At 37.5% G+C, this 27,271-nt stretch overlaps 1 protein-coding gene across 5 annotated transcripts in view; it reads left to right on the top strand.

The window, feature by feature from the left end:
* The window catches only part of LOC148310062 (CLIP-associating protein-like), an 80,704-nt gene that overhangs the window by 28,170 nt on the left and 25,263 nt on the right, over positions 1-27,271 (top strand). For 2 of the 5 annotated variants that reach the window (XM_088259057.1, XM_088259056.1), the window contains exons 4-16: positions 3,624-3,724; positions 4,813-4,989; positions 5,915-6,039; positions 6,547-6,672; positions 7,314-7,451; positions 15,597-15,760; positions 17,142-17,264; positions 18,530-18,649; positions 19,386-19,513; positions 20,305-20,433; positions 20,800-20,978; positions 22,134-22,181; positions 25,339-25,470. In XM_088259057.1, coding sequence (XP_088115183.1) covers positions 3,624-3,724; positions 4,813-4,989; positions 5,915-6,039; positions 6,547-6,672; positions 7,314-7,451; positions 15,597-15,760; positions 17,142-17,264; positions 18,530-18,649; positions 19,386-19,513; positions 20,305-20,433; positions 20,800-20,978; positions 22,134-22,181; positions 25,339-25,470 — 1,690 coding nt within the window. Of the gene's footprint in view, positions 1-3,623; positions 3,725-4,812; positions 4,990-5,914; positions 6,040-6,546; positions 6,673-7,313; positions 7,452-12,292; positions 12,371-15,596; positions 15,761-17,141; positions 17,265-18,529; positions 18,650-19,385; positions 19,514-20,304; positions 20,434-20,799; positions 20,979-22,133; positions 22,182-25,110; positions 25,255-25,338; positions 25,471-27,271 lie in introns of all 5 variants that reach the window. The other 3 variants (XM_088259053.1, XM_088259054.1, XM_088259055.1) reach the window with 3 other exon arrangements.

The raw sequence follows: 27,271 nt of genomic DNA, 5'->3' as shown, positions 1-27,271 counted from the left end.
TATATGATCCTTAAAATAGGGGAATTTCACAAAATAAACAGTATTTTTTGTTCAATTAAATTGATTTTTTATAAATAAAGAAATACCACTAGAAAAAGTGGTATTTACCAAGTAAAATTTAAATTAAAAATGTATAGATATTACCACAAAGTGGCTGGTCGAATCAATTAATGATATAAATTTTATATATCTACTCAATTAATTTTAGATACTTAATTTTTTAGTATGTTTATTGGAGAGAACAGCGTAATAAATTTTAAGATTGTAACGTAGAAATGTCTGGAAAATTAATTAAATTGTGAAAAAAAAACTCTTGTAACCATATAAAATAAATAAATAAATAATAAAACATCTCATTTTTATCGCTAAAATGCAGAACAGTGCCCATTTAAAGTACAGTACCGATTTAAAATACAGTGCCTATTTATAGTATAGTGCCTATTTATAGTACAGTGCTGATTTAAAGTACAGTGCCGATTTACAGTACGGTACCTATTTTTCACGGTGCCGTGTGATTATTGTTAGTGAAAATCCAAACCTCGTCCAGGCGATGTGGCGGTGATCGTGTTGCGGTCGTGTTGTGATCGTGTTGTGATTGTGTCGTGGCGCCTCGCCATGTTGCACGGTGGCCTGGAGACGTACTGGGAGGAGGACGAGGAGTTTGGCGACGAGGAGGCGGACTGTGTTGCCGGGCTGGAAATTCCGCCAGAGTATTACACCCATATGGTACATAATTTGTACACCTTTTTTTTACTATATTCTGATTTTTAACTCGATCTTCATGTTTCATCGGGCTTTATAATAATGTATTAAATATAATTTTATTTTTTTACTCGTTGGTACAGGTGTGTTGTGTATAGGTGGATTGTTTTCGTAAAAATCATGTGATATATATTTATATAATCGTTGTTCTCTTAATGGTATTACATACTGATTTTGCATTTTTATATTCGTTTAAAAATATGTAATATTTTAAGGTATATCTGTGATGATAAATTTTTCCGTGGCGTCGGAATAAATAGCTCTCTTTCACTCTTTCCCTACGTTATATCTTTCATCTCTCTCATGTAACGAAATCTCCCTAACAAACGTGACGCGTCCTTGAAATTTCACTCTCAATTCTCATCCGATCATCGATCACCATCAATCACCTCCTAATAATTTTCACTTTAAATTTTTTATTTCTAATTTGTATACATTATTGATGCAAGAAAAAAATTGTATGAGTCTTGGCTCTGAAGACGCGAATAGGAGTGGCGCCGAAGCGTTCTAGTTACATCCTTATGGCCATATTAAATACCAGCTAATTGTGCGTGACTGGAAACACTGTCCTTGACTCGATAATTTCGTACTGTTATGTACGATTTTTTTTTATGAACTATGAGAACACATTACCCATACGAGTTCGTGATAAAAAAAAATAATCCAAAGATTTTTATGAATTTTATATTTGATTGTCCGCCTCCGTAGTGTAATGGTCAGCACGCTCGGCTACCGTTCTGGAGGTCCCGGGTTCGATTTCCAAGGGGGGTAAAATAAATATAAGTGATTTTTTCACTGTCGTATTTATTCAATATTACCCTGGACTGGTACCTGAAGCGGAGGGCTGATCACCTTTCCTTCATGTGTAAACGATCAAGATAACACTGCGTTTATATGACGCAGTGCCCTATGCACCATTGGGGTGCGGTAAGGGTTTAAAAAAAAAAATATATATATATTTGATTAATAGATTTATATTATCCACTGACACTTGAATTGCATTTTCACATATAATTAGATTAAAACCAATATTTTTAGCTTTTCCACTTTATTTTTATTTGACCAGCGACCGGGTTTCGTCGTTACCGACCATCAGATGACCAGTCTGATGATGTCGGTAACGACGAAACCCGGTCGCTGGTCAAATAATAATAAAGTGGAAAAGCTAAAAAATATTGGTTTTAATAAAATAATATATTTGAGTAACAACATTTTGAGTGTGTCCTAATACTTGTTCACAAAATCTGGATTATTTCCAATTACAGGAGTCATTTTATATTATTTTTTGACATCTCATCAAAGATGATGAAGAATAAAACCAGCCTATGACGGTCGTCAGCCCCGCAAACGCCCAGACTTCCATATTCTTCTTCATCTTTGATGAGATGTCAAAAAATAATATTGTATTTGATTTATTTACAACATTTTCAGTGTGAAATGCGCTTCCTCCGACGAATGTGTGGAAAATCATTGTATGACAGAATTAAAAACGAAGATATAAGAAAGGACTGTAAGGCTAAACAAGGAATAATTGAAATGATTAGAAAGAGTTCTTTACGGTGGTATGGACATGTGGAGCGAATGGATAGCGAGAGAATGATCAAGAAAATATATGCGGCGAATGTGAAGGGGAAATTGCCCTGTAGCTTTTTTTTAAATTTTTTTTTATTTTTTTATTTGTATACATTTATTTAAATCACAATTTATACATATTTAAATTTTTTTTATTTTTTTTGCAGAGACCCACCAAGCCACCTTGTGTGTCTTGTCGGTGGAGTTCTTTTTTAATACATTTTTATTGTTTTTAACGATTTTAACTTAATATAGACACAAAAAAGAGAAAACAATTAAGAATATAAAACATTTTACAATTTTCATAAAATTAACTCTTGATTATTTACCCATTCCTTTATTTTGCCTTTGTTCCATATTTTATTTTGACCTCTAACATCCGTCGGCAACAAATTAAAAATGTTCGGAACGATATATTGCAGTGATCGACTCCCATATTTATTGTCAATTCTTGGGACTATCAAACCTTCATTGTGTTTAAATCGTGTATCATGGTTGTGTACTAAAGGATTTCGATATTTTTGTCTAGTTTGTTGTTCAACGATGATACTCATCCACAATATTCCACGCACCGGCAGTAATTTTAAATGTTTACATATCAAGATTGGACTGTCCCTTTGATTATATAAATGATTGGGCACAATTTTTTTGACTATGAAATATTGCAGATTTTGAACCATTTTTAAATGTGATTTTTGATAAATGACGTTGTCAAAAGGAGTGAGCAAAATGTCAAATTGTTATAATTTTATTTTAATAACCTGATGATGGATGATTTTCCGGAACCGGTAGTCACGAATAAGTGTTTCTAAAAGTGGTATTGCACAAAGTAAACAGTGGATGATAAGGAGAGTGTTTTATTACCATACCAGAGTTTTCATTGCTTTTAAAATACAAAGTAAATACTTTTTGTTTTTTTATACGAAATGCAGTTCCTCCAATAAATGTCAGTACAAATCTTCTTCTTCTTCTTTTTGGATCCTAGGGATCCTAGGGATCTGTTTGTGCCTCCGCATGTCGCTCTTGGGATGTTGACTCTCAGCAGTCTTTCTATATTTTCGGAGGTCTGCCTGGGGCCTGCGTCCTTCAGGGTTGCCTTGGAGGGCGATACGTGGAAGTCTGTCTTCTGACATTGTGTTTATATGTTCCTTCCAGTATGGCCTTCGTTGTTGTCCCCACCTCACGATATCCTCCGTCTTACACATGCTCCGGATGTCGGTATTTCTTACTCGGTCTCGCAATGTGTTTCCAGTTATAAATTGTAATATAATATTTTTTGTTTTTTTTAGGTTTCCCAGAATGGTTTGGAGGTGCTGACCGCGCTGATAAGGCGCATGGGATCCGACTTTGGAACATACACCCCCTCTGTACTACCACATGTCATCGACAGGTATTTATTTTCGGTTCAATAATAAAAAATTTACTAGGTAAGAACTCAACATCCCCTCATACTGGAAGTCCTAAAGAGGAGAAGGTGGACATGGTTGGGACATGTCCTTAGAATGCCACCTGAGAGCATCAACCCCTCGTGTCTCTTCTTCCAACCCTGAGGATTGGAATACCATTCACCGACTATACTCAGCGGAACTCCCAGACGCCGGACTGACCTGGGAGGAAGCCAAGGAGATGGCGCGTGACAGAGTGACTTGGAGACGTCTCGTGTTGGCCATATGCTCCTCCTAGGGAGCGAACATGGAAAGAAGAAGAAATTTAATAACCTACGCGAGCCACTGAAAAAGCCTCGGGTAGCTACCGTGTAGCTCACGAGCTACCGCGTGGCGATATCTGGCCTAGAGCAGTGTTCCCCAAACTTTTTCACCTGCCAAAGAAAAAACAAAGCTTATTTTATGTTGATTTATTAGAAAAATTTATATAAGCTAAAATATATATATAGCATATCGCTCACTCCATTCAACGTCATATATAAAAAAACATTTAATTTTCAGTTGTGCATGTTTTCAGAATGCCCTGAAAATGTACTACATCCCAGCAAAAGCGGCATATTTTTAACTTAATATTTACCCGCAACAGGGCAGAAATTGTTGTTTTTGCATTTTTAAGAAAAGGTATTGTTTAATTATTTTTTTTTAAATATAATAAATATTTTTCAAATGGAGAATAATTATTCCGGTGATACCTAAAAAAAATTGTTGCACAGTAAAAAGTTCAATAAGTGGCTTGATATTTATTTTTAATACATTTCATTATATTTTTAAACTTTAAAAACGATTTTCTTTAAAATCAAGTATTGAAAAGAGTGATATAATGTTTAATGCGAAATGTGAGCCTTTTTAACTGAGCGCAGTCAATCAAAATTTGGAGCAATTGTTTATAAGGATGTTATCTTCAAAATTTAGACGTTTTTTCCGCGGCACACCGAGTAATCACCACCGTACACAAGTGTGCCGCGGCACACGCTTCGCGAGACACTGGTCTAGAGTTTGGGCGTCAGACTTATCGTGTGTGCTCCCATTCCAGGCTGGGCGACTCGAAGGAGGCGGTGCGAGGGGCTGCTCGCGCTGCGCTCGCGGCGCTGTGGAGCAGCGGCTCCCTGGCGGGCCCCCAACTGCTGGCGCGGCTGGGCGCGGCCTTCCGGCACAAGAACGCCAACATGAGGGAGGAGGCCCTCCGCTCGCTCAAGGAGGCACTGAACCAGTGAGTACTGTAACTTTAACATTGCTCGTGCAGGTGGGGCGGCACAACTATTTTCTTATGAAGTTGTTGTGTGATAGTGGAAGATTATCAGTAAAATATTGCTAGTTCTTTGACTTGGGTTTATTCTATATCATGGGTGTACTGGCAGAGGAAGGCCGAGGAAAACTTGGCACAATCAGGTATGTCAAATACTTGAAAGTGAAAGTCAGGAGTCGAAATGATCGTCGGGTATGTATGAGGAGATGCATGAATGTGGAAGAGGCGAAGAATGTTTGCAAAGACAGAGTGGTGTGGCGTTCTATTTTCTCTGCTTACCCCTGCGGAGAAGCGGCGTGATGGTTAGTTATATAGGTACTACTGGCAATTTGTGCGGTGCCCTTTGCAACATTTGGTTTGGATAAGGCTATTTTGGGATTTTAATACTAAGACTGTAGATGGCAGTGAAACGTCTTATTTGTGGAGATTTTATTATTATTTTTTTTTACCAAGCGTCCACTCGTTTACGAGTGACTTTTGGGCATTTCGCTCACTCCTTTCAACAACGTCATATATCAAAAATTGTCAATTTTCAGTTGTGCATGTTTTCAGAATGCCCAGAAAATGGACTATATCCCAGCAAAAGCGCCATATTTTTAACTTAATATTTACCCGCTACAGGGCAGAAAGTGTTGTTTTTGCATTTTGAAGAAAAGGTATTGTTTAATTATTTTTTTAAATATACTAAATATTTTTCACAATAAAATACAATAAAAAGTTCAATAAGTGGCTTGATATTTATTTTTAATATATTTCATTATATTCTTAAAACTTTAGAAACGATCTCCTGAAAAATCAAGTTTTTTTATAAATGACATTGTTGAAAGCAGTGAGTGATTTGTCGCCAATTATATTTTATATTGATATGTGTTTTTTCTCTGTCTTGCAGGCAGGGGAGTCAAGAACTGCAACTGAAGGCTGTCACCCCCTCCATAGCTGCGCTCCTGGGAGATCCAAACGTCAATGTGAGGGACCAAGCTTCGGAGACGCTCGTCGAAATGTACAAACACTTTGGTGAGTTCTGCTGTATCTAGCGTGCGGATATATTTAGTCCTTCCAAGTCCCTGGTATCCTCTTTTCTAACCCTGGCATACAGTTCTAGCTTCTAGTCACACATACTATGAAGACTCGATGAATACATGTGTAGTTTTCGAAACTAGTCGTGTGTAATTAAATAAAACTCAATAAGTGATATTATTCAAGTGTTAAACTTTTAAAATAAAAACCTTTCTAATTATAAAACGGAAAATAGAGGGTCGATGAGATCTGTCTGCAGAAGACAGATCTCTTGGCTCCGGAATATACGAGATTAGTACTGTTTAGAGCTGCCCGAGACAAGGACAATTACTCTCAAGTGATAGTCCACATCAGAGAGACCTGACATGACGCGAACAAAAGAAGATACCTTCCTCAGCCGCACATTCCTTCTGATTTCTCCATTCCTGACCCTGGCATACAATCCTAGCTTCTAGCTACACATGCTATGTAGATTTTTTTTCATATATTGCATTATTTTTTCAGGTGAGAGGCTACGTACGGACCTTCGCAAGATGGACGTTCCTGCAAACAAGATGGCGGGGCTGGAACAGAAGTTTGATGAGGCTCAAGCCGCCGGCCTGATGGTCGCTTCCGCCATGACCATCACCAGTGAGTGTTGCCACACTATTTGCTTCCGCCTTATTGGACTTGTTGAACTTATTTTCTATTAGAAATAATCAAACATTTGATAAAAATAAAGGACTAAATATAATACAAACATGCAACAGAGTACTTAAATTTTTTTTTCACATCTCATCAAAGATGAAGAAGAATATGGAAGTCTGGGCATTTACGGGGCTGACGACCGTCATAGGCTGATTTAAGTGATCACTTTACACACGTGTAACATTCACCAATTCTACCCATTATTGACAACCACACTACTCAAATTCTAGGAAGTTCTATAAATATGAACCAATTTAGAATCATTGTTGTTAAATTTATCATTAAAGAGTTTCTGCTCGATAAAAAAAGGTTCTTTTCATCTCACCAATAGATGTCGCTAGAGAATTTCTAGTGATTCAAGAACAACAATTCGAAATTGGCAATTACTATTGTAGCCAAGCATACCCTGAACATATCAACAATGCTACATCTCTCTTAAGTGCCTACTCTAAGGCTCCTAAAGTCAAATAGGAATGTAAAACGACGCTGTCTTAGCTAACCTACCATATATATTACCATTAAGTTAACAATGCTGTTAAAATACAAAATATACTAAAGACTTGTTTAAAAATCCCTGTCTCCAGGTGCGGCCAACAGCAACGATGAGATTGACAACATCCTCATGCAGAAGCCGGCGAAACCAGTCAAGAGGACCTTCAGCATCCCGACCTCGGCCAAGAAGGCGCCCGTGGAAGCTCAGCAGAGTTTGGCGGCAACACCAGGTAATAGAAATAATACAAAACCCCTCTAGTTGCATTCATCCCTTCTAATTACAGTACATTCCCGATTTTCCGGGATAGATGGTGAAAAAATTCCCATGTAATCGATTCTCAGTTAACACACCTGCGATGGGAAATGTATTTCTACTCATTGGGTCGATTGATCCTTAGAGGCGGGAAGGGTATTTTTACCTTCTGTGCCAGAAATTTTGATACTACGTTGCATTAGGATACGCACATATTTATATTAATTAAAAACTGTAACAGATGAAAGGTGTTACTAATAATAGTCTAGGATGATTTATATAGCGCCATTTTCGTAAAATACTACCTCAAGGGCGGTAGTCACAAATTAGTGTTTATTAAGGTGGTATTACACAAAGTGAACGAAGAATGATAAGGAGAGTGTTATATTACCATACCACAAAGTTAACAATGCTTTTAACCACTTCTGTGGAAAAAAGTGGGTCAAAAAAAGCCACCCTTTTTTTCACTATTAAAAGTTTATTACATACTATGATTGGGATTTGGATGAGTGTTGGCATTGTACGTGGAATCGGGTAAAAAAAAGCCACACTTTTTTTTAACTATTAAAAGTTTATTACATGCTATGATTGGGATTTGGATGAGTGTTGGCATTTTACGTGGAAGTGGGTCAAAAAAAGCCACACTTTTTTTTAACTATTAAAAGTTTATTACATGCTATGATTGGGATTTGGATGAGTGTTGGCATTGTACGTGGAAGTGGGTCAAAAAAAGCCACACTTTTTTTTAACTATTAAAAGTTTATTACATGCTATGATTGGGATTTGGATGAGTGTTGGCATTTTACGTGGAAGTGGGTCAAAAAAAGCCACACTTTTTTTTAACTATTAAAAGTTTATTACATGCTATGATTGGGATTTGGATGAGTGTTGGCATTTTACGTGGAAGTGGGTCAAAAAAAGCCACACTTTTTTTTAACTATCAAAAGTTTATTACATGCTATGATTGGGATTTGGATGAGTGTTGGCATTTTACGTGGAAGTGGGTCAAAAAAAGCCACACTTTTTTTTAACTATTAAAAGTTTATTACATGCTATGATTGGGATTTGGATGAGTGTTGGCATTTTACGTGGAAGTGGGTCAAAAAAAGCCACACTTTTTTTTAACTATTAAAAGTTTATTACATGCTATGATTGGGATTTGGATGAGTGTTGGCATTGTACGTGGAAGTGGGTCAAAAAAAGCCACACTTTTTTTTAACTATTAAAAGTTTATTACATGCTATGATTGGGATTTGGATGAGTGTTGGCATTTTACGTGGAAGTGGGTCAAAAAAAGCCACACTTTTTTTTAACTATTAAAAGTTTATTACATGCTATGATTGGGATTTGGATGAGTGTTGGCATTGTACGTGGAAGTGGGTCAAAAAAAGCCACACTTTTTTTTCACTATTAAAAGTTTATTACATGCTATGATTGGGATTTGGATGTGTGTTGGAATTTACGTGGAATCGGGTCAAAAAAAGCCACCCTTTTTTTCACTATTAAAAGTTTATTACATACTATGATTGGGATTTGGATGAGTGTTGGCATTGTACGTGGAAGTGGGTCAAAAAAAGCCACACTTTTTTTTAACTATTAAAAGTTTATTACATGCTATGCTTGGGATTTGGATGAGTGTTGGCATTTTACGTGGAAGTGGGTCAAAAAAAGCCACACTTTTTTTTAACTATTAAAAGTTTATTACATGCTATGATTGGGATTTGGATGAGTGTTGGCATTGTACGTGGAAGTGGGTCAAAAAAAGCCACACTTTTTTTTCACTATTAAAAGTTTATTACATGCTATGATTGGGATTTGGATGTGTGTTGGAATTTACGTGGAATCGGGTCAAAAAAAGCCACCCTTTTTTTCACTATTAAAAGTTTATTACATACTATGATTGGGATTTGGATGAGTGTTGGCATTGTACGTGGAAGTGGGTCAAAAAAAGCCACACTTTTTTTTAACTATTAAAAGTTTATTACATGCTATGATTGGGATTTGGATGAGTGTTGGCATTGTACGTGGAAGTGGGTCAAAAAAAGCCACACTTTTTTTTCACTATTAAAAGTTTATTACATGCTATGATTGGGATTTGGATGTGTGTTGGAATTTACGTGGAATCGGGTCAAAAAAAGCCACCCTTTTTTTCACTATTAAAAGTTTATTACATACTATGATTGGGATTTGGATGAGTGTTGGCATTGTACGTGGAAGTGGGTCAAAAAAAGCCACACTTTTTTTTAACTATTAAAAGTTTATTACATGCTATGATTGGGATTTGGATGAGTGTTGGCATTGTACGTGGAAGTGGGTCAAAAAAAGCCACACTTTTTTTTCACTATTAAAAGTTTATTACATGCTATGATTGGGATTTGGATGAGTGTTGGCATTGTACGTGGAAGTGGGTCAAAAAAAGCCACACTTTTTTTTCACTATTAAAAGTTTATTACATGCTATGATTGGGATTTGGATGTGTGTTGGAATTTACGTGGAATCGGGTCAAAAAAAGCCACCCTTTTTTTCACTATTAAAAGTTTATTACATACTATGATTGGGATTTGGATGAGTGTTGGCATTGTACGTGGAATCGGGTCAAAAAAAGCCACACTTTTTTTTCACTATTAAAAGTTTATTACATGCTATGATTGGGATTTGGATGAGTGTTGGCATTGTACGTGGAATCGGGTCAAAAAAAGCCACACTTTTTTTTCACTATTAAAAGTTTATTACATGCTATGATTGGGATTTGGATGAGTGTTGGCATTGTACGTGGAAGTGGGTCAAAAAAAGCCACACTTTTTTTTCACTATTAAAAGTTTATTACATGCTATGATTGGGATTTGGATGAGTGTTGGCATTTTACGTGGAAGTGGGTCAAAAAAAGCCACACTTTTTTTCACTATTAAAAGTTTATTACATACTATGTTTGGGATTTGGATGAGCGTTGACATTGTATGTGGAATTTTTAGTAAAGTGAAAATTACGACACGTGTCACTCAACGCGCGCGATGCGCTCTCAAGACTGGTGGGGGAATGACCCGAGCTGCATTCGGGCAAATCGCTATAAAAAGTTTGGTGTACAATGTGCCCGAACTGGATTTGGGCAAATCACTGTGTCAGCAAATTACCTATCTGAACTGAATTCGGGCAAATCACACAAGGGGTCAATATACAAAATAAATGACATAAGTGTCCGGATAATCCGTTTCCCAGGTAACCTGACCCGGAAAATCGGGATGTACTGTATAATAATACAAATGACTCACTTTATTTTTTAGTTATTTGTGTTATGTTGTTGCCTGAATGCAGAGCTCTCCTAAATAGTATAATTTTTGTTATATTCACCAATTTAACTTTGTATTTTAACACACTATCTGCGGGAAGGGTAATTTTACCTTTTCACTCGACTCATCGTAAATTGCGTGTGAGTTATTTTTACGCATGACTTTTGCGGCATCTTTTTCTCATATCCATGTATACAGTATGGTTAAATGTTATCACTTCTTTACTTTTTTCAGAGATGTTTATCTCTATTATGAGCGCGAATCCGCCCGCAGGTAGTGTGTTAAAATGACACAATCATTTGTGAGTATTTTTAAAGTAATAATATAACAATCGGTTCATGTTTCATTTTCATTTTGATCGTAACGTTTATTGGCCGGTAATTTTATGATTGTGAAAGTTTTGAGCTCTGTGTAATTTGTCCGCCTCCGTAGTGTAATGGTCAGCACGCTCGGCTACCGTTCTGGAGGTCCCGGGTTCGATTCCCAAGGGGGGTAAAATAAATATACGTAATTTTTTCACTGCGATATTTATTCAATATTACCCTGGACTGGTACCTGTAGCGGAGGGCTGATCACCTTTCCTTCATGTGTAAATGATCAAGATAACACTGCGTTTATATAACGCAGTTCCCTATGGTGCATTGGGGTGCAGATAAGGGTTTAAAGAAAAAAAAAAGTAATTTATAATGTTAGTTACCAAATTTGTGTTTTTGAGTGTGGAATATATGAATGATTGCCTTAACACATTGTTGGCGGGCAGTTTTTTTTTCATTAACCTCGACCCTAATTAGTATACTAATCACAAGTAAGTTTTTTGGCGTATCTCGCGCTCTTCCAAAAGTAAGCAAATAGAACGCTTATAATCGTCTCCCGCTCTCTACCGATAGTATTTTAAAGCCGCTTTTAAGCGTTTCCTGCAAACAATGTGTTAATAATGACTTAATGCGTTTTTGTAATGTACCAATGTCCGCCTCAGTAGTGGAATGGTCAGCTCGCTCGGCTACCGTACTGGAGGTCCCGGGTTCGATTCCCAGGGATGGGTCAAATAAATAAACGTAATTTTGCACTATAATATTTATTCAATTATACCCTGGACTGGTACCTGAAACGGAGGGCTGACCACCTTTCCTTCATGCGTTAACGATCAAGATAACACCGCGTTTATATGATGCAGTGCCCTATGCACCATCGGGGACGGACAAGGGATTGAAGAAGATAGATGTTAAATAAATGCGTTTTAATCAGATTTTCTATAGGATGATTTAAAGCACCAAAATTTATTTTTTGAGTGTGTCCAAATACTTGTTCACAAATCTGGGTTTTCTCCCATGGGATAAGAATGTTCTCTCCAAGGGTTTAGAATGAAAAAAAGACATATTTTTGCGATGTATTTAATTGTCAATTGTATGAAAGTCGATGCTTGGTGATTCTAGTACTAGTTGTGTCTTTTCACCCCATTTTCATTCACCGGATAACCCCTCATGTCATGCCATCCACTAACTAACGTGTGCGCTAACCTTCCCCCCTCTAGTGAGCGAGTTCCAGCGGCGAGCCACCACGGCCGTGTGCGGGGGCCTGCCGCAGCCGACGCGCCGCACCGGATCCAGCGGTCTGTCTATCCTCATCATCTACTCGCTTGCCCCGCGTCACGCCGCTTGCGTAGCCGTGAATCCATGCCGAATGCTAGTTGAATTTAGCAGTTGGAACGGCGTTATGAACTGCTATTTTTTTAGATTGTTTAGTTTGGAAGAAAATACTGCTCAGATGTGGTTTATTTTGCAAGAAAATATTCCTCAGATATTGTTTAGTTTGCAAGAATTCACTCCTCAGAGACAGTTTGCTTTGCAATAGTTCATTCAGAAACAGTTTGCTTTTGCAAGAACTCACTCCTCAGATACAGTTTGCTTTGCAAGAACTTATTCCTCAGATATGGTTTATTTTGCAAGAAAATACTCCTCAGATACAGTTTGCTTTGAAAAAATTCCCTTCTCAGATAGTTTATTTGTAAAAATTCACTCACAGATACAGTTTGCTTTGCAAGAAAATACTCCTCAGATACAGTTTGTTTTGCAAGAGCTCATTCCTCAGATACAATTTGTTTTGCAAGAGCTCATTCCTCAGGTACAGTTTGCTTTGCAAGAACTCATTCCTCAGATTCAGTTAGCTCTGCAAGAACTCACTCCTCAGATACAATTTATTTTGCAAGAAAATACTCCTCAAATACTGTTAAGTCTGCAAGAATTCAATTCCTAAGGTGGAGACTGACCGGAGTATTTCGTCGTAACATAACATGGTAACATCGCTCGCGGCGAGCATCAGCGAGCATCCGAAACTATGGATGGAGCGCTCGGCTCGCTGTACTGACTGCCTGAATGCTCGCATCGTAACGTATTACGTTACGACGAAATGCTCTGGTCAGTCTTCACCTTTAGATACAGTTTGCTTTGCGAGAACTCCTAGGATACAGTTTATTTTGCATGAAAATACTCCTCAGATTCTGTTTAGTTTGCAAGAACTCACTCCTCAAATACAGTTTGCTTTGCAAAAACTCGCTCCTCAGATACAGCTTGCTTTGCAAGAACTCACTTCTCAGATATAGTTAAGTTAAGTTAAGAATCCACTCACGGAAATATTTAATGCACGCAATAAATATTATATACACCAATGCACTTGCACTCCACATTCTGCATGAATATTGTTTACTTTATATTATTCAAAAGGCTAGTTTGAACAAACCAATATTACTTGGTATGTTGTTTGCCTCTGTAGTTGTGATTAGTTCGTTTGGCTACCACAAGAACGTCATAAAAAAAAATCGACAATTTTCATTTGTGCATGTTTTCGGAATGCCCAGAAAATGTACTATATCCCAGCAAAAGCGACATAATTTTAACTTAATATTTACCCGCTACAGGGCAGAAACGGTTGTTTTTGCATTTTGAAGAAAAGGTATTGTTTTATTATTTTTTTAAATAAACTAAATATTTTTCAAATGCAGAAAAAACATTCAGGTTTTACATAAAAAGATTTGTTGCACAGTAAAATGATCAATAAGTGGCTTGATATTCATTTTTAATACATTTCATTTTATTTTCAAACTTTAAAAACGATCTCCTGGAAAATCAGTTTTTTCGATTTATGACGTTCTTGTAAGGAGTGAGCGACATGGGTTTGATTCCCGGTGGGTCGTCAGCGAATTCTCATCCCACTGTTATGTTAATGATACTGATAAAATAACACTGTCTTATTCTGAGGCAGTGTCCACACGTTATAAAGTGACAAAACAGGTGTTAAAAATAGCACTGCTTTTTATCTCTCAAATCAATATTCTTTTACTGAAAAAAAAACATGTAATGGGCCCGTTTTTAAAAATGGCATTAAATACATATATTTATTTATTTATTTAAACTTCATTCTGTCAGCCTCCGTAGCGTAATGGTCAGCACTACCGTACTGGAGGTCCCGGGTTCGATTCCCAGGGGGGGTCAAATAAATATAAGTGATTTTTTCACTCTTATATTTATTCAATATTACCTCGGTACCGGAAGCGAAGGGCTGATCACCTTTCCTTCATGTGTTAACGATCGAGATAACACTGCATTTATATGATGCAGTGCCCTATGCACCATTGGGGTGCGGATAAGGGTTTGAATGAAACTTCACGTACAAAAAAATTAAATAAGTACATTGGCGAGATTATTGCTAAAAAGTAATATCTTCCAACCAACCAAAAACAGACTAGTGATATTGGTCAAAATATTTGATACCATATATGTATAGCTGTTTGCAATCAGAGGGAAGATAGTACTTGAACATTAAAAAATCATAAATTACAAATTCATGATATAAAGAAGTAATGTATATATCGCTCACTCCTTTCAAGAACGTCATAAATAAAAAAACTTGATTTTTCAGGAAAACTTTTTTAAAGTTTAAAAATATAATATGAAGGTTTTTTCTACACTTGAAAAATATTTTGTATATTTATAAAAAAAATTAAACAATACCTTTTCTTCAAAATGCAAAAACATCATTTTCTGCCCTGTAGCGGGTAAATATTATGTTAAAAATATGCCTCTTTTGCTGGAATATAGTACATTTTCTGGGCATTCTGTAAAAATGCACAACTGAAAAATGACGATTTTTGATTTATGACGTTCTTGAAAGGAGTGAGCGATATGATCTCTTTACTAACGAATGATCTATATAAATAAAAATGTAAATGTTGATTTGTTCAAAATCTTAAGCTATTCACTCAATTGCTTTGAAATTGGAAATTAATGCTTATAACCGTCTCCCGCTCTCTACCAGCAGTATGTAAAACACGCTCTAAAGCATAGGTGGCCAACCTTTTCAACAGCCGGGCCAGATTTAAGAAATCAGATTTCTTACCGGGCCGTAAAATTTAACCATTTTACCATCTCCTATTATCGTGGCTACTGTATAACTAGCTTTTACATAGCATTTTTACTTTGAGTCGCTATAGCAGGCAGTTATAGCAGCTTTTATTATTATCAGTGTGTACTTATAAGTCGATTTAAGTTGTTTGTTACCACGAATATACTATATCAGAAATTGTCACGATAGTGAGATACTTCCATAAATGGGATATGATACAAACTACGCACGATGGAATGTTCTTTTGGTGGTTTTATGTACACATAAAGAAGAAATGTGTGAAATGCTCCACGGGCCGCAAGTAGACACCCGGCGGGCCGCGGGTTGGCCACCCTTGCATTTCCCGCAAACAATGTGTTAAAATAAGTCTTCAGTTTTCTTCCAATGGCTTCGATTGACAATTTGTGCGGTGACTGACGCTCTATTCCTTCCCGCAGTGGATACGGGGGCCGGCGCCGTGACCTCGGAGGCCTTCGAAGCCCAGTTCTGCACGGTGCCTCCGGTGGCGCTGTACAGCTCCCGGGACCTGGACGATGTCTGCCGCCTCGCGGCCTCCGTCGTCGGTGACAAGAACGCCGACTGGGAGAAGAGGATAGACGCGGTGAGATGGGTTTTATCATCAACCCGAAACAGGAATAGGCTGTATAAAAGCCTAACCCTTTCTGGTCCCCCAAAATTAAAAAAAAATCTAGGTAGACGGTTACATTCCAATTGGAAATAAATCTTTTGTCCTCTGCTCCACATACTGTTGTAATAGATACGAGAGATATTTAACCTTTCCGGGAGTATGGACGTAAACAAACGTTTGTGCGAATTTTCCTCAAAGGAATGTCGACGTTAATGAACGTCAAAGTCTATCTGTCATTTGGTATGATATAATTTGTACAGTAATGACATCTGTGGATATTTGTATTTAACTTTGTCATAAAATAAAACCTAGAGATGGTGAGCTTTATATTTTATTTAAATTATTTTTGACATAATTTCTATCTTCATAATACAAAGATTTTATTTTTAAAAATACGTATTCACTCCATAGAGAAAGTAGGACATCAATTATTGTACTCTTGGAGAGGTTAAATAAATAATACTAATGATGAAAAATTTTTGTCCGCCTCCGTAGTGTAATGGTCAGCACGCTCGGCTACCGTTCTGGAGGTTCCGGGTTCGATTCCCAAGGGGGGTAAAATAAATATTAGTGATTTCTTCCCTGTAATATTTATTCAAAATTACCATGGACTGGTACCTGAAGCGGAGGCCTGATCACCTTTCCTTCATGTATAAACGATCAAGATAACACTGCGTTTATATGACGCAGTGCCCTATGCACCATTTGATGAAAAAAATGTTGAATAACATCCGACATGGGACCTAAGAGGAAAAAATCCATGCCGATTCATGAGATTCCACATTGGACCAGTAAGGGTCAATAGAGAAAGCTAAACTGGCAGTATATTTGGCGTCCTTGTGCCAACCTTTGATCACATTGACGGTTAATATCAGACACACGCGTCATTTCAATCGCGTCTCATCTGCTACTAAGTTGTACCTTAAATTGTCAATCTTATTTTGATTTAGGGCCATTTATGTCACTTTTGCTTGACAAGAAAATAAACATCAATGCAGTCAGTCATTTTTAACAAGTCAATATGTTATACTTCCAAGTTTAAAATCGCTTTGGGATTTTTTCAGGGCAATATTAAGCTAGTAAGATATCAAACAGTCAATAATCAAGTTTTCGTTAAAAATGTCTTGGTCCCTTTTTTTTTAAAAAAAAGAGAAATATTTGTGTTTTTTTTATTATTTACACAAATATTTCAATTTCATACTATATCTGTGAGCCTAAGCGGCTCATTATTAGAAATAGGTATCAAATTGTGGTAGAGTGGATTCGAACCGAGAAACTCTGACTCACTTTCTCCTGTATGACTACGATATTTGGAATATGGAACTGAATTGTAATTTCATCGGTGTGTTTGCAGCTGAAGAAGATCCGAGCGTTGCTGGTCGCCAACGCTCACGCCCTGTTCCCGGTGGAGTTCACGGCGCAGCTCAAGGAGATGTCCGTGCCATTTCTAGTCGTTATTAAAGAGTTGAGGAGTCAGGTATGGAGCCGGTGAATTATTACAGACTATTTATTGTACAGGATAACGGAAACCAAATGACCATATGAGCAGGTTGAATGGATTCCTACTATGGGTGCATAGTAGTGCATAGTGCATAGTAACCCACTAGTTTACATACGGTGGCCATATGGGGCACCTTGTATGTTTGTAATGCTGCAATGGGTGTATGATTATACCCTTCATATGTCCAACGGCACCATATGGGCAAATGGTATGCATAGATAGCTATTATGGGTGCATAATAATAACCCACTAGTTAACTTACAGTAGCCGTATGGGCACCTTGTATGTTTGTAATGCTGCAATGGGTGTATGATTATACCCTTCATATGTCCAACGGCACCATATGGGCAAATGGTATGCATAGATAGCTATTATGGGTGCATAATAATAACCCACTAGTTAACTTACAGTAGCCGTATGGGCACCTTGTATGTTTGTAATGCTGCAATGGGTGTATGATTATACCCTTCATATGTCCAACGGCACCATATGGGCAAATGGTATGCATAGATAGCTATTATGGGTGCATAATAATAACCCACTAGTTAACTTACAGTAGCCGTATGGGCACCTTGTATGTTTGTAATGCTGCAATGGGTGTATGATTATACCCTTCATATGTCCAACGGCACCATATGGGCAAATTGCATGCACGGATAGCTGCTATGGGTGCATAAAAGTAACCAACTAGTTTACATACGGTAGCCATATGAGCACTTTGTATCTTCATTTATTTAAAATGGATGCCATACGTTTAACCGTTTTAGTGCTGAGATTTTTTCTTATATGTATACTAAAATTTCTGAAGATTTTTTTGCAAAAATGGTATTTTTACTAGGCTTGTACAAAATCAGCGATACTTTTCTATAATATTGACCGATTTAAGTATTTCTTTCTGGTATCGTAACATCGCTTCTATACAATGCAGTGCCTTAAGCGCCATTCGGTGCAGATAAGGGTCAGTAGTAGTGTGTTTCATCTCAAGTTGACACTATATTATGGCTTTTATCGTAGAAGATGTAAATATATAACATATATATTTACATCTTCTTACAATACACATAACATTTAAAAGCAATTTTGCGATTCTGTTTTTAATTTTATTTTTGAAATGGTCTTATTCTATTCTTAATTTAAATTTAAAACTATTTGACTATTTTCATTCACTTGCCGATCAATTTCCACCATTTTAAATCTAACCTGTGATTGTAATGTTTTTTTTGTAAAATTGAAATCCGCAGGTCGTGAGAGAAGCGTGCATCACGATAGCGTACATGGCGAAGACGCTGAAGACCAAATTGGACCAATTCTGTTTGTATATTATCACCGAGATGATCAACCTCGTTCCTAACTCCGCCAAGGTGTGTATCTATTATCACAAATATTCTTTTGACCTTTTAACCCTTTGCTGTCCCCCAAAATTAAAAAAATCTAAGTAGACAGTTACATTCCGATTGGAAAAAAATCTTTTGTCCCCTGCTCCACATACTGTTGTAATAGATACGAGTGACAAAAATGTAAGCTTGGAATTTAAATACATAATACTTATGATGAAAAAAATGTCGAATAACATCCGACATGGGACCTAAGAGGAAAAAATCGATGAGAAAGAAAATCGATGAGTCGAATGAGATTCGACATTGGACCAGTAAGGGTTAATCCTTTAAGGTTGGATACGGTAAACGCGCCAGGCGCATACATCTAACATTTCCCGCAGTGCGGAATACTCGCCAGACGCATGTGGCAAACAATCTAAGCAAAATTTAAATCTACAAAAACCAGGTAATTAACATCTAACAAATAGTCTTTGTGGAATAAATTGAACAGTTTATTACAATTATCTCTACACATAATAAATAAATATCCAAGTAGGAACATTTTGTTCACATAACAAGAGTTGAAAAGTATGCCATCCTACAACTGGCCATGAAAGGGAAGATTGAGGGGCGCAGAGGGGTTGGAAGAAGGCAGCTTTCCTGTGGCTTCGGAACATTCCGTTATGAGAGGTGTGAAGGAGCGTTTATCCCAAGGACACATGAAGGAAAAGGAAAAGGAACAGAGTGTTGGTTTTCACGAGTAATGATTTTTTTATTCCAGGTTATTTCATCAGCGGGCACGACGGCCATTCGTTACATCGTTCGCTACGTACATTCCCCCCGCCTAGTTCCCATCCTCATGCAGATGATGACCATGTCGAAAGCCAAAGAGATCCGCGCCACATTGAGGTACATCACTAAATATGATCTCCATTTTATATATATTTTTTTATTATTTATTTTAAATTCTTTTGCACTTTACAATATATTATAATTACAAGTACAAAAAAATATTAAATATTAATACAAAAAAAGATCCCACAAAGGCATGGCCTGTGTGTGGGTATATATTATATTTTAGGTTATGATAAAGGGCGCTAGCAAGAATATATATATAAAATATAAAACCCTTATCCGCACCCCAATGGTGCATAGGGCACTGCTTCATATAAACACAGTGTTATCTTGATCGTTTACACATGAAGAAAAGGTGATCAGCCCTCCGCTTCAGGTACCAGTCCAGGGTAATATTGAATAAATATTACAGTGAAAAAATCACTTATATTTATTTGACCTCCCCCTGGGAATCGAACCCGGGACCTCCAGAACGGTAGCCGAACGTGCTGACCATTACACTATGGAGGCGGACGAATATAATAGATATTATCAGAAATAAAATTAGATTAAAAGTGCTAATATAAACTACAAATATTTGATTTTAACATAAAACAAAAATTCATATTAAACGTATAACTCATATAGTATATATATGTACTATATGAGTTATACGTTTAAAAGAAGAAGGTACTTAGATCTGTTTTTTTCACATTGTTTGAAAATGCCATAACTAGGCGAGACAATTGTCAGGAAATTGATTTTTATGTGTTTTTTTTAACAATAAAATACAATTCGTAGACTCAAAAAATCAGTGTTTGATGTAACATTCAATACATTTAAAAAAATCAATGCTTGTTTTGCAGTGACATTCTGTGCGCCCTGTTAGACACTTGGAGCACGGCCTCTCTGGACAAGCAGCAGGCTGTGGTGCGCGAGGCCATCAGGAAGGGCTGCTCCGACGCCGACAACATGACCCGCGTGCACTGCAGGAGGTAAGTCGGGCCCCCACGATTCAATTTATTTAAAAAAATCATATAGATGAGTCCTTTTTTGTATACAAAAACCCAAATGGAGGGAAAACGTGAATAAGGGGTATTGAAAAAAAAACATTTTAATTGAATTTTTTGTGAAAATCATGTAGATGATTTTTTTTTGCTTACAAAAACCTGAAGGGAATATATCGTAGTCATACAGGAGAAAGTGACCGAGTGCATTTTGTACAAAAACGTTATCATTGACTATTTGATATCTTACTAGCTTAATATTGCCCTGAAAATATCCCAAAGGATTTTAAACTTGTAAGTATAATATATTGACTTGGTAAAAATGACATTGAAATTTAATTTCTCTTCCGTCAGGGCCTTCTGGCTGTTCAAGAGGCACTTCCCGGCGGCGGGCGAGGCGCTGTTCCTGCAGCTGGACGCGGCGGCGCAGCGCGCTGTGGAGAAGGACGCGGGCTCGCGGCACGGCAGCACCGACAGCCTGCACACGCCCGCGCCCGCGCACACGCCCTCCTCCGTGCCGCGACCCCTCTACGGTGACTAGACGCTTTCCCATTACTAGCCGAGTGGCGTTCTTCCGCTTCTTCTGCTTCTTCTGTGTGTGCCATGTCAGGTCCCCCCTGGTCCTTACTACCCACGCATTACTAGCCAAATGGCATTTAGTGTGTGATATATCAGGTACCCCGCTAGGCGACGCTTGAGAGTTATTTTATTTACTACCCATTTCCCTCCCTGTGGATTGGCCTGCAGCAATGAATGACACCTCCTTTGCCATTCCGGACTATTAAGTCAAACCCTTTTCAGCTTTTCACACGTTAAACAGCCCATATCCTCGTATAAGTTGCAACCTAGCTACCCATTAACTACACAACTATCTACTTATTAATAGCCAAATAGCATTCTTCTTCTACTTCTGTGCGTGTCATGTCAGGTCCCCCTGACGGCGACCATCACTTGAGAGTAATTGTCCTTGTCTCGGCCTACTTATTAATAGCCAGTCCTGATCCTCGTCCAATCTCGTATATTCCGGAGCCAGGAGATGTGCCTTCTGCCCACACCTCGTGGACCCTCCACTAGGTGCAATAGCTCGTACTTGTCTCCTCTCAGCACATGCCCCAGATAGGACACCTTCCGGACCTTGATATCAGTCGGCAACTGTCTCCCTGCTCTCGCTCTTTGGAGCACATTTGCTTGCTGACCACATCGGTCCATGAAATGCGTAGCATTCTTCGATATAACCAGACTAAAATGGTTCATTTAGACAAAGAGAATAAAGGGGTGAGAAATTGCAACGTTTAGAGTGAAAATTAAAAAAAAATCACTCAATTAAATTAATATCTCGACTCCCTAGGAAACAATCGATGATCACTGACTGTACTCAGCAGAATTTAAGGATGAAGTCTGCCACACAGCAAAGCAAGACTAGAAATTAGACGTTTAAGACTTGTTTTTTTGTATATTTGAAGGTAACCGAAATGCACAAAAATGTGCACCCTTCCGCAACAAAAGGTTTCTGAAATGCATAAATATATCTACAGAGTAAACAATATGTTTATTTTTTTATGTCAATGACAACAACCAGTTTTATTTTATAAAAGTTATTATTATTATTGTTGTTTATAACTTTTATGTGTAGGATACACTATTGTATTTCAAAACCTTAATGTATGTTTTATTTTTTTAATTCTCAGACAGAAAAATGATGACCAGTACCAGAAGTCCATCGGCAAGCATCACAGGTAAATAACTTCGTAACGTTTTAAATAACGTAGTATCGTAAACAAATGACAATAATAAATAAATAATAATACCAATAACCACATCCTCTAAACATACGATTTATTAATATCATTTTTTATCTTTATTTCAAACGCTAATTTTCAACATGGATCCGGTAATGTATTGACCATAATTTTAATTTGAATAATTAAAATTTGCCACTCGCTCTCGGGATTTCTTTGGCTTTGGAAGCCTCTGCCGAAAACCTCAGCGCCTGCGGGGCCGCCCCGGCGGCTCCGGGAGGCCTAGGCAGGACAGGGTCCTTCCGGAGAACTCCCGGATCTCCCAGGAGAAGGCTGTCGCATGATCGGACCAATATCCCGCTGCCGACTAGAGGTGAATTTATATATTAAATGGTAAAATCAAACACTGATTTGTAGAGTCTACTAAAATTGTATTTTAGTGTTATAAACACATCAAAATAAAATTTGTGACAATTGTTTCGCCTTGTTATGGCATTTTCAAATGTGAATGTGAAGATTTAACACTAAAATACAATTTAGAATTTTAATCTCTAAAAATCAGAGTTTGACTTTAACATTTCACATATAAATTAAAATAGAGTTCTACAAATTAAACGCCAGATCTATAAATACAGAAGTGAAAAGTTGTGTTGTTGTATGTTGACCTGTCGTTGGATGGTTTAAATGATCACTTTCCACTCTTGCAACATTCACCATTCATGATTCACAACTGCACTACCGAAATTTCGGAAGTTATATTTATGCTTCAATTGACACCTTCTTTCACACGCTACTTCTTCGGCACCATCTATGGTTGAGTTTAGTAAGTTTTTAATCAGCGGACACCTTTTTAAAAAAAAAACAGAATTTCTGAACAAAGATTTGGGCATATTCAAAATATTGTGAACTTATAATATAATTCGCTGATCAGCATCTGAACAGCTCTTAAAATTGAAGATCTTCGATCTGATGATATATTTGATTGAAAGTCTTTCATGCTTTCCTATTTTGATTAATTGAAGGGCGAAATTTTGTCCGCCTCTGTAGCTCAATGGTTAGCGTATTCAGCTACCATGCTGGTTTCCCAGATTCAATTCCCAGAAGGGGTCAAAATAAATATTATTGATTTCCACTCTAATATTTATTTATATTACTCTGAACTCGGCTGTCCAAACTCAAAACACAGTAAGGGACATTTTTTTGTAGTACTTTTAAAAAAAAAAAATTTGGACTACAACAAAAATGTCCCTTAATGTGTTTTAAGTTTGAACAGCCGAACTGGTACCTGAAGCGCAGAGTTGATCACCTTGCCTTCGTGTAAGTAACACTGCGTTAATATGATGCAGTGCCCTATGCACCATTGGATGGTTTTTAGGTTTAGAAGTAGAAAAAGAAGATGGCGATAACATCATCATGTGTAAGACCTTTTATTTTGCAAGGTGTAAACTATAAATCGGAAGAGAAATTTCCACTTTTTTCTTGGTAGCTAATTGAGTACTATTTTTGACACCCAACCCAACCTGACCTATTCCCGATCTGTTTTGTCATTCAAACCCGACCTGTATGTTGAATTTCGCCCGCCTCACCTCACCTTACCTTTCTTGCAGGGACCTAACCCTTCCTTACCTGTAGTAAAATACATCCTGACCTTCCGACATCTTCCTCTATATAATATCGCCTAACGTAATATAATATAACCTAACCTAACCTGACCTAACCTTTCTTGTTATAACTTAATCTAAAGGCGGAGACGTGACCGAAGCATTTTGTCATAACAAAACATCGTAACATCGCTCGCGGCAAGCATGTTACATTATGACGTTACGGCATTGCTGACTGACCGCGATCAGTGCTCACTAGTGGCCTTGTGCTCAGTGTTGCCATATGTCACACCAAAAAATCTGAAAATCTGAATCAATAACCCAAAATCTGTATGAATCTTTGCAACATTGCATTCGTACTGTAGTTGAAATGTCGGACGACGAAGACGTGATTCCTGGTTCAGTGATTTTAACAAATTACTGCTTACTCCAAATGAAGAAAAAAAAAATATCGTGCCAATTCCCACAAATTCCCCGCAGTTTGGGGAATTTTCCACAGATTGGCAACCCTGTACTAACCAAAAATTGCATCCGACTTCGGATGGAGCATTCGGAAGGAGCGGCGAGCAGCTCGGCTCGGTGTACTGACTGCCTGAATGCTCGCATCGTAACATGTTACGTTACGACCAAATGTGGAGGTCAGTCTCCGCCTTAATAGCTAACATCCTTTTTTTTTAATTTTCAATCTTTAATTTTTTCATTTTCATCTACCGTGATGAAACCTAACCAATAGGGTGTTTTCAGATATATATTTTATTTTATTTTTTAAAACAAATGCAATAAAAATAATAAATAAGGTAAAAGGTATGTGGTTTTAAATTATTTACATTTTGTATAATTTTTATTGTTTTAAGCTTTTAACTATCTAACTAACTAACCATCACGTCGATACGCACAAAGGAAATGCAGAGAGAATAGAACGCCACATCAATCTGTCTTTGTAAACATTCTTCGCCTCTTCCAATTCATGCATCTCCTCATACATACCCGCCGATTATTCCGACTCCTGACCAAACCATGCCCAAATATTTGAAATACTCGATCATGACAAGTTTTCCCCGGTGTTCCTCTGCTCCTATTTCCAACTACATTCGACTTCTTAAATTTGTTTTACTGTTCTTTCTTCACTCATTCGTTCCTCATGCCCAAACTATCTCACCAAACCCCACCATCATACATCATTTGATATCTTCTATTGTCCAATTATATAACTAGCTCTTTTAAACATAGTTTCGCTTACATCGCATCGTTTTAAATTCTTCCTAACCTAGTTTGATCCAACCTAACCCGAACTAACCTGACCTAACCCGACCTAACCCTTGCAGAATCCCTCAACCTAATCCACATCCCGGCGACCCTACTCCGAGTCCCGTGGGCCCCCGAACTCTCCGGCCTGAAGCACGTCAGCCTGGAGGAGATCCACCTGGTCTCCGAGACCTCGGGCCCCATAATTGTAAAGCTGATTGGAGGCCAGTACAGTCAGGGTTCGGCCGTTTAGTTTTGGCGGGGGCGTTTGGTTGACTCTGTGCTAAGTTTTCGATGGAAATTTTTAGACCGCAGCGTCGGAGCGGCCGTCGGGCGGAGCGTGTCTGCCGTCGATGCCGCCGCCGCTCAGAGGGCCAAGGCGCGGGCCTTGTATTCGCAGCAGGCCAGGAATCGGCTAGCCTCCAACACTGCCAGCCTCCGTAAGTACACCCGTACTCATTCAAAGCAACGAGATTATTCTAATAAGTGAAAAAATCAGGGTTAGAATCACCAATACACAAACGTTTCTCAGTGTGTGCTTGCGTGCCGTGCTTTGCGTACACGCGCATTTGGTTTCATATTTTTTCCGCCAATCTCATTTTAGTAGCGCGCAAGTCGTACTCTGCGGCGGTTGTGCCGCTACACCAGCTATGCCTGCTACTTGTGATGTTTCGATATCGATATTCTCATCATTAGAGTCGAATTGTAGTAAATACAAATCACTGGGAAGGAAAGGTTAAATACAATGCTACAATTTATATATTAAATATTTAAATCAAGCACTCATATGTAGAGTCTAGTAAATTGTATTTTATTATGAAAAACACATAAAGATAAAATTTGTGACAATTGTTTCGCCTTGTTATGACATTTTGAAACTACTGTCCACAGTACTGTAGAACGGAGCTACTTGAACTTTGATGTGTTACTTGAGCCCAGTACAAAAAAAAATATTTAGATTGTGGTATCGATCAAAGTATCGTGACATGACAAAGTGTCACCTGTCAGGGAAACAATGATCGTGTCGATACATTCATTATTGTAGACCAAATACAGATGTAAGTATATATTTTTTGTACTGGGCTCAAGTAACACATTAAAGTTCAAGTAGCCCCGTTCTACCGTATATGGTTTGAAAATTGCAAATTTAATTTTTATATGTTTTTAATAATAAATAATAAATTATGCACAATTTATTAGACTCTAAAAATCAGTGTTTGATTTTAATATTTAATATGTAAATTAAAATGGAGTTCATCAAATTAAACGCCAAATCTATAAATACAGTGTTGCATTTGAGATGTGGAATTATTTAGTGGTATTGAACTTATTTAGAAAATAAAGAAATGGTAGAATGTATTGGTTTGTGTTTTGAAATATAGAAATAATGTTTTGTAATATTTTAATGCCATCTGCAGAGGGTGATGTACCGCCGAGAGGTAAAATAGACGTTTATTATTACTATTTTTTAATTTAAAACACTAGAGCATGACCACTTTCATATTTTTTTCAATCCAAACCCTTATCCGCACCCCAATGGTTCATAGGGCACTGCATTATATAAACACAGTGTTATCTTGATCGTTGACACGAAGGAAAGGTGATCAGCCCTCCGCTCAGGTTTTACCTAAAAGGATCTGTTGCATAGTAAAAAGTTCAATAAGTGGCGTGATATTTATTTTTAATACATTGTATTATATTTTTAACCTTTTAACCGCATTAACTTTGTTCCTGAGAGACGCCTGTGCGCGGCAGTATTTCGCTGTTTTTTAAATGATTTCTTTTGTCATGTATTTAGTTAAGAAACGATTTATTTTCCTAAACAAAAAATAAACAAATATGATCGTAACATAAATAAATCAAAGCACGCATTGTGTGTCACTCTTACCCACTGGCGATGCGTAGCGTCGAGAGTGAGACAGATATAGGGCATGATTATGGCGCGGACTAATTACCGACCTCAAGAAAAATCAGGGATCTGTTCTTTTATTTATCCTTGTGATGTTACAAATTATTAGTCAGATATTTCAACAGATGTCATAAGGCCAAGGATTGACAAATTATTTTATCCAAAGTTCCACACCATGAAAAAATCCCTCTAAGTTGAACTGAGGTTCGAAACTTGGAGCAAAGTAAAAACACATACGCTTATGTCAGCCGCGTATAGGTCATGTTTTGTGAAAACACTTACGGTTATGCGTGCCGCGTGGATCCGGTTAAACATTAAAAACGTTCTCCTGA

The sequence above is a fragment of the Brachycentrus maculatus genome, unplaced genomic scaffold (assembly GCF_059751285.1).
Source record: "Brachycentrus maculatus isolate JH-2025_06_01 unplaced genomic scaffold, ASM5975128v1 h1tg000109l, whole genome shotgun sequence".
Classification (NCBI taxonomy): Eukaryota; Metazoa; Arthropoda; class Insecta; order Trichoptera; family Brachycentridae; genus Brachycentrus; species Brachycentrus maculatus.
The sequence above is the reverse complement of the archived record's forward strand: the minus strand, read 5'-3'. Positions and strand labels throughout refer to the sequence as shown.